General features: G+C 35.9%; 1 protein-coding gene across 3 annotated transcripts; it reads right to left on the bottom strand.

Annotated features, from left to right (window-relative positions):
- Positions 1 to 6,755: 6,755 nt before the first annotated feature.
- Positions 6,756 to 9,290, bottom strand: LOC148864377 (protein yippee-like At4g27745). Of its 3 annotated transcripts, none has more exons than XM_088976503.1 (5): positions 9,205 to 9,290; positions 8,735 to 9,042; positions 7,982 to 8,048; positions 7,660 to 7,788; positions 6,756 to 7,196 (listed from the first exon to the last, which is right to left on the bottom strand). In XM_088976503.1, the coding sequence occupies exons 4-5, from the start codon at positions 7,750 to 7,752 to the stop codon at positions 6,969 to 6,971; spliced, it is 321 nt and encodes a 106-aa protein (XP_088832629.1). In that variant the 5' UTR covers positions 7,753 to 7,788; positions 7,982 to 8,048; positions 8,735 to 9,042; positions 9,205 to 9,290; the 3' UTR covers positions 6,756 to 6,968. The 3 variants fall into 3 exon arrangements, with proteins under 3 accessions (XP_088832629.1, XP_088832630.1, XP_088832631.1); XM_088976504.1 differs by having other exon boundaries at positions 7,660 to 7,782; XM_088976505.1 differs by lacking the exons at positions 8,735 to 9,042; positions 9,205 to 9,290 and adding an exon at positions 8,405 to 8,643.
- Positions 9,291 to 14,054: the final 4,764 nt, after the last annotated feature.

Below are 14,054 nucleotides of genomic sequence, written 5' to 3'. Positions count from 1 at the left end.
GTATTTTCCCTTCTTATTTTTGTCGCCCTATATATTATAATAGAAGCTAGCGCCACCAGAACTATTATATTGCCTCCAACCTTTCTTATTCCCTTCTTTCTTCTTCTCTTCTTCTCTTCTTCTCCTCCTCTCTTCTCTTTTCTTCTCTTCTTCCTTATTTTTCAATTGGATTTATTGCCAAGACCCTCCCCCCCCCTGCTGTTAGATTATGACCTAAACAGATCCCTGAATTTGTGAAGAAGTTATCACAAAAAATATCAATGTAGCAACCAAAGAATTGTCAAACAGCCAAGTCAACAGAGTCTAAATTAGAAAGTAGAAACAGCAAGTGCTTATCAGAAAAGGGAAAAAGTCCAAACAGAAGGTGGTAATGAACAAATGTATAGGTAAGAGATACTTAAGGCAGCATAACTTAAAAGTCCAGGAAAGTGTGATGAGCACTTGCTAATTTATGGTATGTTTCCAAAAACATATCAATTTCCACAAAATGAGTTGCTCTAGTTAGTATTCTAACCCTCCCCCCCACCCCTGCTGTTAGATTATGACCTAAACAAACCCCTGAATTTGTGAAGAAATGACCACAAAAATATCAATGTGGCAACCAAAGAACAGTCAAGCAGCCAAGCCAGCAAAGTCTAAATTAGCAAGTAGAAACAGCAATTGCTTATTAGAAAAAGGGAGGGGAATCCAAACAGAAGGTGGTAATGAACAAATGTCTATTTTACCTGCGCTTAAGTTGTGTCCCATACTTGATGAGGGACATAGTTGTCTTTTGTATTCTAATGCATAAATACAAGGTGGGTCGGCTGAGTGGAGATTGATTTTTCTCTCTGGCCAAACCCTTTCTTTCTCTCTTACTTCAGACCTAGGACTGAACTAGTGTTAATCGAACCATTCACATGGTATCAAAGCACTAGAAAATCAGTCTAGAAATCAGTTTTCTTCTTATCTTTCTTTTCTCCTTGGATTGCCATATCAGACCTGAGATTTTTAAATAACTCACAAACAAAAAAGGAGTGGTCGTTATTGGGAGGAAAGAAACCTAAGAATCTTTTCAGGAAAAAGCAAAACAATGGAGGAAGTTATTGAAGCCATAAAAATCAGAACTGCACATTGGGTGAAGACCATGGAGATATTTAGAAACTACTCCACAAATGAGATACTAAGGAATTGGGCTGAAATAGCACAAACAGATGTACCCAAAGTTCTTGTAAGCATGGAATGGAAGCCACCAGCACGAAACAAACTAAAGCTGAATTTCGATGGGAGTTCTCTTGGCAACCCTGGAAGGGCAGGCATAGGGGGTGTTTTTAGAAATTATCTGGGTGTGGTGGTGGCACTCTACTCTGAACCAATAGGTTATGGTGATTCAATACAGGCTGAATCTCTAGCCCTACTTCAAGGTCTAAAGATGGCTGAGCAGATAGGAACAACAGAGTTAGAAATTGAAGGAGACTCTCTATTGGTCATCTCTTGGGCCAAAAACATCACATCAGCACCTTGGAAGCTCAAGTTTATTTTCAGAGAAATTGACACACTTGCAAGGAAGTTCAACTCTCGGTTTGGTTGGGTTAAAAGGGATGCAAATGGGATGGCGGATACCCTAGCAAAACAAGGGGCAAATAGATCTTCATTGTATTGGGCAGAATTGTAACTGATTGCTGGAGATTGCAATTTCCTATGCAATCTTTAGCTATTGTATCTTAATCTCTCTGTTATTAATGAAAGATTTTTACTGATCAAAAAAAAAGGAGTGGTCATTTTTCCTTCTAGGAAGTAACCATGCCTCCAATTTCTGTGGTGGTGTTCATCTTGGTGGTTTGCTAGAAACCCTCTAATCGATGACACAAAGAGGGCTGGTTTGTGGACAGGTGTGAACAGAACTCTATAGTTGGCTGACAGCATGGTGTATTCTATCCCTTTTGGACTGGATTTCAACTATGTGGCAGTGTTGATTGTAGGTATGCATATGAACTGTTTTTTTCCCTATTTATGCCCGAATGTGTTTGACAGCAGTAGGATTTTTGGTGCTGAACCCTATGACAGCAGTGGTGACTTAGCAACAATTGTTTAATTGTGTGTGGTGTGTGGTGTGTGGTGTAGTGCTGAATAGTGAAGGGTGATTTCCTTATGGTCAAATATTTTTTGTTGTGTGGACTTTTTTTTTACAATGGCAACAACCGAAGAGGGTAGTGATAATAAAACTGGTGTTACGATTTCCGTTGATTACCTAAATGTACAAAGGACCTCCATCAAATTAAATGGTGAGAAATATGTGACATGGGCTGAGTCGATAGAAGTGTTTCTGAGAGACAAGAAGATGCTGAAACATGTAGAGGAGAAACCCTCTTCTAATTCTCAGGGGTATAGTAAGTGGGAACAAGAGGATCCACAGATTATGACTTGGTTGTGGAATAGCATGGAGCCTAAAATTAGTGTGAATTTTATGTTTTTGGATACGGCCAAAGAGATATGGGACCATGCTAAGAAACTTTATCCTGGCCAAGATAACACCACTAGAGTTTACCAAATTTATTAGGAGTACTTTAACCTGAAGGAGGGAAATCAAAGCCTAGAGGAGCATTATGCTGGTATGAGAAATCTTAGTAATGGGCTTAATGTGTACCACCCTTTGATTTCAGATGTTAAAATTCAGCAGAAACAACGGGAACAGCTTGATGTGACAAGGTTTTTAGTGGGATTGAAACCTGAATATGAACCCGTTCGAACACAAATATTAGGCATATCTACTCTTCCCTCTCTTGAGGAGGTGTTTACCTGACTCCGAAGGATTTATATTGAACCTACGGAGCATTTCGCCCTCTGGGACAGGTTTGTTTTTGTGGTGGCAAAAGGGAGAGGTCGTGGGAGTAGAGGTGGTGGAGGTGGACGTGGATTTCCAAGGAACCAAGGTGGTCCTAGGTTTAACCGCACTAGTGGTCATGGTGGAGGTAGAAATTCAGGAAGAGGTTGTGGTAGAGGACGAATTAATGGTCCTAGAAGGTGCACATGTTGTGGATTAGGACATATTGTTAGTTTCTATTATGACTTACATGGTCCACCAAATACTTGGGCCAATCATGTTGTGACTAGTGGTGGTGGTAGTGAAAACCAACAAGTTGACCAAACGCTACAAGTATACTATTAGTTTCTGTTATGAGAAATTTCTTCAAACATCCTCTCAATAGAATACAGCCACTCTTGCTCATTCAAGTATGGCTTGTTTGGCATCCAAACCTTCACATTGGATTATTGACTCTGGAGCCTCTGATCATATGACTAGGACTCTAGGTGTGTTTTCTTCTCTTTCCCAGTCTTCCACATCTCAAACTATAACCCTTGCAAAGGGTTCTACTTCTCCCATTTGTGGTGTTAGTGATGTTGACCTCACATCTTTATCTTTATTCTCTATCTTACATGTACCCAAATTTCCTTTTAACCGCATGCATGTTAGTAGACAGACTAAATCTCAAGACGAGGATGAAGATTGGTGGAGGGCATGAAGCAGGTGGATTGTATTACCTTGATGGTGGCAGTAATGAACAAATGTGTAGGAAGAGATACTCAAAGCAGCATTACTTAAAAGTCCAAGAAAGTGTGATAAATAGTTGTCAAGGTGACACCTAGGCGACAATGCGCCCTTGGAGGCTGACCTCGCCCAGTCGCCAAGTAGTTCTATATACTGCTTTATAAAATACTTTTATATTATTAACTTTTTGAGATTATAATTACAAAATAGACATTATTAAACTAAAATATTCATTTATGTGTTTATAAACTAATTTCTTTTTATTATTTTATTATTTGTTCGGGTTTAATCAACATAAACATTGTTAACTACTGTATTGAACCCTCAAAAACTTCAAAACCTGAACCAATAAGTAAGGGAAGAACTTAAATTTTTGTCTAATCAACACATTTCTTCTTCTTATGAAAATTATGAAAACTCCAACATGAAGATTATACTTTTCTTATGAAAATTATGGATAGTTATCAAGGAAAGATGGTTATGGGACCTAGGGAACTATCCTAGGATATATGGTTTTTACTTAAAAAAAAAATCCATCGCCTAGGTGACGCCTAGGTTGGAACCTAGGCGACTAGGCAACAAGGCGCCCCCCTGCCTAGCCTCACCTTGGCACCTTGAAAACTATGGTGTGATACTGGAATTGACTCTCTTTGTGGAGGTTTTAAAAGAATTAGAAGCTTCCTTCTAACATACGCTATAAAAGAGTGTTAACATTTTTCACTTGTTCTTATTATTAAGTAATGCACATCATGTGATACTGGAATTGACTCTTTTTGTGGAGGTCTTAAAATAATTAGGGGCTTCCTTCTAACATATGCTGTAAAAGAGTGTTAACAGGATTCACTTGTTCTGATTATTAAGTAATGCACAAAATGAACCCACCTTCCCTTGGTAGAGCTGAAACAAGGTCCTATTTACAATTTTACACTGAGGCCTGGGATTGCAGCCCTAAGGTTGTCTAAATCCTTTCAACCAATTCTATCCCCAGTCCTAGCAAAAGAAATTCCACTCATAGATTTGTCAAAGTAACATTCAGCACCTCTAGTACAATAGGTTCTTTGTTCAGAAGCTCAGCAATTTCATAATTTAATTAGGCTATAATACCCTTTCCATTTTTTCATTCAGAATAAAAGTTTAAACCATCATCTGTTTGTCATCTTTGTGCATTACACCATGCTGATTTTGTATTGTTCCAGTTTAATCCAAAACCTGACATTTTGGTGCTCCTCTATAGATTAACTCTAATGAATTCATGAGAGAGAGAGAGAAAGAGAGAGAGCAAATAGCCAAATAAAACCAAAGAATGTGAGTATGTGACATTTTAAAAGAGTGTCACCCATTTGGCAATTGCTAAATGAAACTCTACCAAGAGTTGTATCTACTGTGAAACTGCAAGTCCTTTCTTAATTTCATACCACTTCAGTCCACATGGTCAAACAATCTCAATGGACTTTCCCTCATCTTGTGACACATCTAGGAAGAGCCACGCTCAAAGTTCACGTACTTGTGGTCCAGGGAACTATAATAATTACATTTTCCTACTGTGAGGTTTACAACATGCAGCCCAACTTCCTTTGGTATGTAAATCTGCAAAAACAGCCCTGCTTCTTACCATGGCACCTGGTCAATGATTGTAGTCCTCAGTTTGTGTAAATCCTACCAATTGATTGCACTCACTGGAAATAACCAACCAAGAAACTATATATTGTCACTTTGAAGCTAAATATTTCCAGATCCATTCATGTTCCTGACACTACAACTAGAATTTAATTTTAGCACCCATCAATAAATTAACTCCTAAGGTCCTACCTCAAATGAATCCATGGTCTTGGGCCTTCCCAAAGCTTTAACACCATAAATATGTTATATCAATTGGGGCCTGGATTCTGGAACCTTATGGACAGATTCAACACCCAGTAACCAACCTCAAATGAATTCATACTCACTGGTCTTCCTAAAACTTCTCCACCATAAATTTGCTACTTGCAACGATATGGGATTAGTCTTGAAGCTCATGAATAAACAACTGCAAAGTTCAACTGGTTTAACCAGCAGCATTAGTCATCTACATAGCAGCTGAGCTATGGAAATTATGAGTACCTTTATTTGCTGAAAGTTATCATTATGGTTGTATATGAAAAATCATTCTCCAATGAAGCTAATGGTAGACCCCCCCCCCAAAACATAATTTTTCACTTATTTCATAGTGATGATGTTAGCCATATTTGCTCATAGTAACTAGTACATATCATCATTAGTATTACAATTTTACAACATAAGAACTCAAAAGGTTACCAGTTACCACATAGTAACTAGTCATTCCAGATGCACAGCAAGTCCTAACACTAGTCCAAGAATATACACTTGGATGATAATATTGGGTGAGTTAGCCTTGGTAAAGGCAGCAAATTGGTCCAATATAGTCCTGGCATGTTGTAAAAGTTGGTAGATATCAGCAGTTTCCTTAACGTTCTTGAGGTATAAGCATTGAAGCAAGATATAACACCAGATACCATAACCAAAGTGGAGCTTAAGTATGAAGTATGACACTGCATGAGGTTTATGCCTCAAATTTTGTGAATGACTTTTTCATGCCTAAGCCATGCTTCATTAACATGATACACAAATTGAAAATTGGAAATTAAATAATATGTTTCAGGTTATAATTGTGCCAAAATCATGTTGAGTTTTAATGAATTTTCAGGTCCAACAATGATTTATGTAACTACTATATTTTATTGTTTAGTTAATTATTTAAATATTCACCAAAAGATGTGTGCTCATGAGGTATAAGCCCCATTGTTTCTTACACAGGTGATGCACCTAATTTTATGCCATACTTTGTTAAACATAACCCCTTTAGTGATAGATCAAGCTCAAAACTTGGAACAAGAACTGCAACAGATCTTTTTACAGAACCCATATAAAACACCTTCCCCTTTTTCCATGTTTGGATCCAAATAAATCAAGTGAATCGGGTTCCAATTATATTACATGTGGCAGTAAAGTAATATGAGAGAATTAAAAAATTCCATCAGTATATCCAAGAAGCAACTTACCCAGTAACCCAACCTACCCAAGAGATGGATTGATACAAATATAGACTTCTTAGCTGAAATATATTAGAACACCATATAATCTGCATTCTTGATCCATGCAGCAGACATAAAGTAAAGGAAAATTTTTATTAAGAATTTCAACAATGTAAGAAATTGAAACCTAAAGGTGAACAAACAACAACATAACAACTTTATTCACAGAGAATTTAGTAGTTTCTGATACAAAACATCCAGATACAGGAGAACAACAAGAATTCACAGGAAGAAACAATGACTGAATCTTCAATTGACAAGGATTTTCTGTACAAAATAAACACATGAAAGCATCGACAAACTTGCATCAAATTTAGGACAGATGAACTATAGAAACAGATGAAAAGCTACCAGTTTTCCTTGACAATCTTTGACTTCTCAAGTATGAACTTCCCTTCCTTGTACTTTTGGCTTTCCTCGTAAGCTCGTTCATACTTCCAACCCAACACCTCACGGCAATCAGCACAGTAGATATCAGCAACAGTGTGGAGGCCAGTCATAAGTTGCCTGTCCTCTTTGGGCCCAACAACTATGTTCATTGCATGGGAGAACAGGAACGCTCGACCATTCCTCCCCTAAAATGAACATTTTATATCAAGTGTAATAAAAATTGGCCAAAATTAAAAGAACCCAAAATTAAAAGAAAAAATGAAATGTATATTTGATATTTATGTATACATCAGAAATATCATGTCTTGATAAAAACAAAAAGCCAATCAAGCTTGCATCTCGTTTCTTCCCAATCATTTAATCCAAACTCCAAATAGGCACTTTAGATATTGATTTTAGTTTCATACATGAGACTTTTTTTTTCATTTCAGCATATTGATGTTTTATCCGAATTCTACCTCAACCCCTGCCGTCCTAGGTTTGCCTAAACCACGCCAACACAGTGATTAAATCAAAAAATTTAATATCAAATAAGATATACGAACCAAGAGAAAAGAGGGCAATGAACATTGAAAATTCCAGGAAGATCATCAAACATCTTATAGTTAGGAATTTATAATAAAAGGAAAACCAGTGTAAGAGTTTCACCTGAAAAGCTTTAGAAATAACGTCATCGTGAAGCGAAACATGGTTTCGGCAATTATAGCAACTGTACACCCGAGGACCAACAATTTCCGCCATCGAAGGAAAAGCTTAACAACAACCCCTTTACTGCTCCTTAAAATAAAAAATAAAACACCAAGCAATAGAACCCAGAAACAAATACAGCAAACAGAAAAGTCAAAACCAATTTACAGGATCACTCTACCGAGCCAAAATTCAAATAGGAAAGCGATAACAATAACAAAAAGAAATCAATCGAACCAATTTAATGTAAAAGAGGGGAAAGAGAAGAATAAGAGACCCTTACTGCTTGCTCTTCCTTCTCACTGCAAATTGAAAAAACAATTGCCCTTTAGGCTTTCTTCTGAAAGGTTCTGCTTGAAGGGATAAAACACAACATAGAATGATCAAACAAAGGCATAATCTGAATGCAATAAGAAGAAGATTAAAAGCTTGAGTAGAAGCTCCAAATAAGCTGTTTTAAGTCCAAAAAAAAAAAAAAAAAACAATGGGTTGATAAGAAGTGGGTTTGGTCTGAAGAGTGTACAACAAGCAGACCTAAACCAAATCTAAGATAATAGTAAAGAAATAGTCATATAAGGATAAGCTCATAAAGAAGAAAAAAAAACAACAGATCTGGGCGACAACGAAATGATCACATGAAGGGAGAAAACATTAAAATAAACTAATATTTTAATAGAAACGTATGATGATTGAATTGCGCAATTACCATAAGTCATTACCCACAAATGAAATGTAATGGAAAATAAACATTCAGAATCATCGAGGAAAAAAATCCACTGTACAGAAAAAAAAAAGGAAAATCCAATCCAACATTCTCTAAGGTTCTTATTCCTTGCTTGGAGTCACAGATCATCGAGGAAAAAAATCCACCGTACAAAAAATATGAGGAAAATCCAATCCAACAAGATAAAGTATAAAGCAGGACAGGAAAGCCAACAACAACCCAGTCATCGATTACGATTATTCACCAAAATTAAGCCATCGATTATGATTACAGAATCAGAAAGGGATGGGAGCAAAGGGTTTTCTGACCGACCTTTATTACAGTTGGGTTTGAACTGAAGGAAGGACTGCGGTGGAGTGAAGCCCCTCGTAGTCGTAGATGATTAATACAAACCTTCGAGTTTCGTCGAAGTATCAGGTAATATCAATGACCTCAGTTTTTCAAATATCTACGGACGTAGCCAGTCTTGCGTTACGTAAGAAAACGGTCCGAAGCTGCTCTGCTCGCCCCCTGCCATACAGGAGAACTCCCTCCGGAATCCGGACTCCAGACTCGGTTGACAAACATGATGCCATGTTGTCATTTTCTTCTCTTGCTACTGTGCTTCCCTTCCTACATCACTGACCAAAGTCATGTATCAGCAACCGTAAATTTGGTATCAGTAACGGATTGGTAGTCGGAAATCAGAATGATGCAAATTAGATATGTCAACCAAACCACCAATTAGTGAATTAGAGAATGCTGGCCGAGATGTTCAGAATTAAGAGAAAAGTTTGCCATACATAAGTAAAGTAGATAGTACACTGGCCTGACCGAGTTGCCTGACGTGACGTGTTTGGCATTTGCCAATATTTTAAAGAGGTTGCTCATGGCTGCTCCATCATCTGATCCTTTTATTCTAGTCGACAGGTCTAGGTTGGGTTTATCGTTGAATTGGGTTCGGACCCAGGCCGACGGATTCGATCCGATTGGATCCAAAAGCAGCTCCGCTACACCTGGACAATTATCTTCTTTAAACCTGCTTATCAAAAAAAAAATCTTCTTTGAACCTGTTTCATAACGTATACTATGGCGGGCAGTAATTATATCCAATCCGATGTTAATCAGATCACAAATTCACAATCAAAGCGTCACAATGGTATGGGAGATGTCAAATGGATCGGGTTAATCGATAAACCCGTCAGGTTTATTTTGGTGTAGGGTCGAGTTAGGGATTTCATTCTTTAACTCGAGGTAGGTTTGGATTTGGATGATCCAACCCGGATGCAAATATGCAGGATTTGACGCTTGCGATCAGGAGTGATCATCGAAAACGGAAAAATCGAATTGAACCGGGACCAAATAAAAAATTCTGGTTAATCAAATCAGCTAGTTCAGTATTTTTTTTAAATCAAAAGTATTACTTCGGTTTTGGCTAGGGTAATCGAACCGAGCTGAGCTTTGGCATGTTAGTTCAATTTGAAAATACTATAGTTAGAATTTGATTTGAACTATATTTTTTGGCTTGAACTTGATTTGATTAAATATGTATGTATGTGCTGATCGAGCCAAGCTTGTGAGCTTTTGAGTCGAACTTTCTATTGATCGAGCTTGAGTTTGAATAGCTAACTGAACTTACCCTAAGATCCAAATTGGATTCAATCTCAATTAGAACCAAACTCGAATTGAGCCTAATTGAATCCAAGCCAAAACTATTTGATTAGACCTTGATTTGATTGTAGTCTTAGTTTTTGACTAACCAACAAAAAAAAAAAAATCGGTGATTAACCAAACCAACCGGTATACACATATTTATATATTATATGTATAATTATGTATATTAAATATATTTTATACTACCTATATATTACAAATGTATATATATATGCATTATATATAATATATTATTTATTATTTATAATATAATATTTTATATGTATTTCTATTATTTTTATTATATATTTATTTATAATCTATATTATAAATATCAAAAAACCAAAAAATTAACAAATCGAATCAGTAGTTAACCAAACCGATCAATCAGTTAACCAATTGGCTTCAATTTGGTTTCGATTATTGATTTTCAAAAAACCAATAGTATTGGTTCAATTAGGCTTGTAAGCGGTATTCGAAAATCCTAATTCGAATTTGAGATTCGGCATAATCGAATTCAATTTGGATAATTCAAATCAGATATTCGGTCAAATTCGAATATGCATTGATCTGGTCCAATAAATATTTGAATCGATATATATATATATATATGTTTAAAATGAGGGGAAAAAAAGTAAATAAAAAATTAGACTCTCGAATCTCCTTTCTCATTGAATCAATCGAACCTCTCCAGTCTCCATCTCTCTCATTCATTCTCACTTTCAAGTTTCAAACCCTAACCCTCCCTTCGCCGCCACTACCCGAGCAACCACCATCACCAACCACATCAGTGACTCAACAATTGAGTACCAATCACCAGCCACCACCCCTCATCCTCTATCTCTCCTTAGCCCTCTCTCGACACTCGCCTCTCATCTTCTCCTCTATATTTCCTCTTTCGAGTCTCAACTCAACACCTTCATCGTCGCCCAAGCAACCACCATCACCAATAGCAACATCAGTGACTCAACAATCAAGTATCGATCATTGTCCACCACTTCATCTCTAAGACTCAAACTCAACTCCTTTACCGATGTTCAATGCCTCAACCCAAGCTAATACCAATAAGATTGCAAGAGTGCCAGGTTGCCAGCAATCTAGCATCACTGGCCACCACTGCCATTGCATCTGCACTAGTGGAATGCATGATTGTTGTCATCGCACTTGGCCCACCGCCTACAAAGTCTAAGATCTCCATCTCAATCCCCTACCTCTTTTCTCAAGGTAAATTGATTTCTGAATGCTGATGAAGAATATTCATTTTCCTATAGAATAAATTACAGTGATTTAGATAATGGTTTTATGGTTTTTGGTAATGCTAGTGTGCTACGAATTTTTTATCCTAATCCTAATATCATTTTATTTAGATAATGGTTTATTGGTTTATGGTTATGCTACAAGTTTTTTTTACCCTAATCCTAATATCATTTGATCTAGATAATGGCTTATCGGTTTATGGTTATTATCTAGATAATATCATTCTTAAATGAAATTGTAGTTTTTATTGATTCTCAGTCACAAATGAGAAGCACCTCATTAGATCTTTTAGATGTAGAGATGCTTAGATTACAATTTTTTTTCTTAATCCTAATTACTAAATGATATTGTAGTTATTTATTGATTTTCAATCACAAATGAGAAGTACATTAGATTATCCTAAATGCTAGTTTTAAACTTTTAATATTTTTAACTTTATTTTGTGTAATCTTTATTTAGGTTCCATTTTACTTTTGAAGAAAATATTAAATATGTCTAGATCGGTTAAACCTTCTCAATCTAGCACTAACCTAATTCCAATAGTGAAAATGTGAATAGTCCAAGTTCTACGTTGCCCTCATTGGTCCCTAGAAAAAGAAAAATAACATTTTAACATGACCCTTAATGTAAAAAATGAGGAAAGGGTTGTTTGCAATTATTATAAACAAGATTTTAATGCAGCAAGCACTAGTGGAATACTCATCTAACTAGTCATGTCTCAAGATGTCTATGAAGATTACCGATGGACAAAGAGGAATTGGACAACCAATGTTGACAATTTCTACAAATGTAAGTGAGCCAACCCGTAGACTAGAAGGGTGAAGATATGATACCATAAAGAGTAGATATGACTTTACAAGGTACCTAATCAAACATAACCAACCATTTAACATGAAAGATCATGAGTTTCTTGATATTTGTGCTACTAGTCTTAATCTCATGTTTAAAATGGTTTCACCCAACATAATTAGGAATGATTGCATGAAAATCAATGAGGATGAGAAAGAGAAGCTTTATGGCATTCTTGATAGGCTTAATTCCTGGGTTAGTCTCATTATTGATATGTGGACGTCAAGAAAAAATATTGGATATTGTTGTTTAACTGCACATTACATTGATGATAAGTGGCAACTGAGAAAGATGATTATAGGTTTTTGAGCCATTAGAGAGAAGCATGGTGTTGTAAACCTTACAACATGATGGCTTTTACTGATGATAATGCCTCTATGAATGATGTTGTAATTAGAAATATGAAGGAATGGCTTTTTGGGTAGGGTAAATTTCTTTTTTCAGGGGAATTGTTCCATGTGTATTTTAAAAGATGGGTTGGAAGTTGTTAGGCACTTGATGGGAAAAATCAAAGAACCAATCAAATATCTACAAGCTTCAAGCCAAAGAAATCAAAAAATTTAAATGACAAAAAATCAGTTGAATATTCGTAACAAAAAGAAATTGGTTTTAGATTGCCCTACAAAATGGAATGCAGCCTATGATATGCTCAAAACTGCACTTGAGTATAGGGTTGCATTTGCTCGATTGGAAAAAATTGATAAAGAATATAATCTTAATCAATTTTTCGAGGAGTGGGATATTAGTTAAGTTGTTTGTGAATGTTTGAAATATTTTTATAAGGCAACTAATGCATTTTTAGGGACTAAATATCCAACATTCAACTTGTTTTTTCCCGATATTTGTGAGATTTGTGTGCAAATTGATGAGTGGCTATTGAGCAAATATGGTTATATTTAAGCAATGGCTATGAAAATGTTGAGAAAGTTCAAGAAATATTGGGATAAGATTAATTTACCTTTGGTAATAGCATTGGTTCTTGATCTAAGATACAAGTTGGCATTTGTGAGGTATAATGTGCATATGGTTTATGGTTGTGAGAGAAGATGAAGTTGCAAAAGTGCGTGAATGCCTTTGTAACATTTACTCTCATTATGCAAATTATGATACCTCTTCCACTTTTAATGAAGAACAATCCCCCCCCCCTTTTTTTTGGCACACAAAAACAGATTCATTGATTAGAAAATAATTGTACATGATTGTGGGTAGTAGAATGATATGCTAGAGTGACTTTACCCTTACAAGCAAAGTGATTGTATGTAGTCCCCTTGAATCATCCATAACAAGTTCAGCTTCGTGTGTAATGCAAGAGAGTAGGAAGAAGTATATCAAAGGCTTTTAAAAATGGGGCACATGTAATGAAACAATAACATCAGTGTTCTATTACTAAAAATCAGAATTTGACCAATACTTGGAGGAGTCTTTGATTCTAGAAATGCCAAATTTTAATATGCTGAATTAGTGGTTAATTAATTTTTCAAAGTTCAAAATTCATTCGAAAATGGCCTGTGATGTCCTAGCAATTCAAGCAATCACTGTAGAATCAAAGTCGGCATTCAGTATAGGTGGTAAAGTGTTGGATCCTTATCGGTGTTCATTGCTTCCAAAAACAGTAAAGACTTTGGTTTGTGCACAAGATTGAATTGAAGCACTTCCTAATCCAAAAACTCCATGTAAGTAACTATATTTATATATATATATATATATATATATATATATATTTAGTATTAAACTTATCATCTTTTTAAATGAGTGTATTAATCTTATTCTTTGTTTCTCTTTGCATGTTTTAGTTTCTTTTGATGAAGTAACTATTTCTTTTATGTCTCCTATTGGTAAATATATTGAAAGTTCGTTGACTCCATTCTCAAATCCGCGTGCAACTTCAAATTTT

Source organism: Nelumbo lutea, chromosome 3 (genome assembly GCF_056320005.1).
Source record: "Nelumbo lutea isolate HS-2025 chromosome 3, American lotus-T2T, whole genome shotgun sequence".
NCBI classification, from domain to species: Eukaryota; Viridiplantae; Streptophyta; class Magnoliopsida; order Proteales; family Nelumbonaceae; genus Nelumbo; species Nelumbo lutea.
The sequence above is the reverse complement of the archived record's forward strand: the minus strand, read 5'-3'. Positions and strand labels throughout refer to the sequence as shown.

Excerpts from the sequence above, each read along its gene's own strand:
- LOC148864377 (XM_088976503.1), bottom strand. The coding sequence starts at position 7,752 with ATGGCGGAAATTGTTGGTCCTCGGGTGTACAGTTGCTATAATTGCCGA. Across the intron at positions 7,197-7,659 it reads TTATTTCTAAAGCTTTTCAG|GGGAGGAATGGTCGAGCGTT; the intron begins GTGAAACTCTTA and ends TGTTCATTTTAG.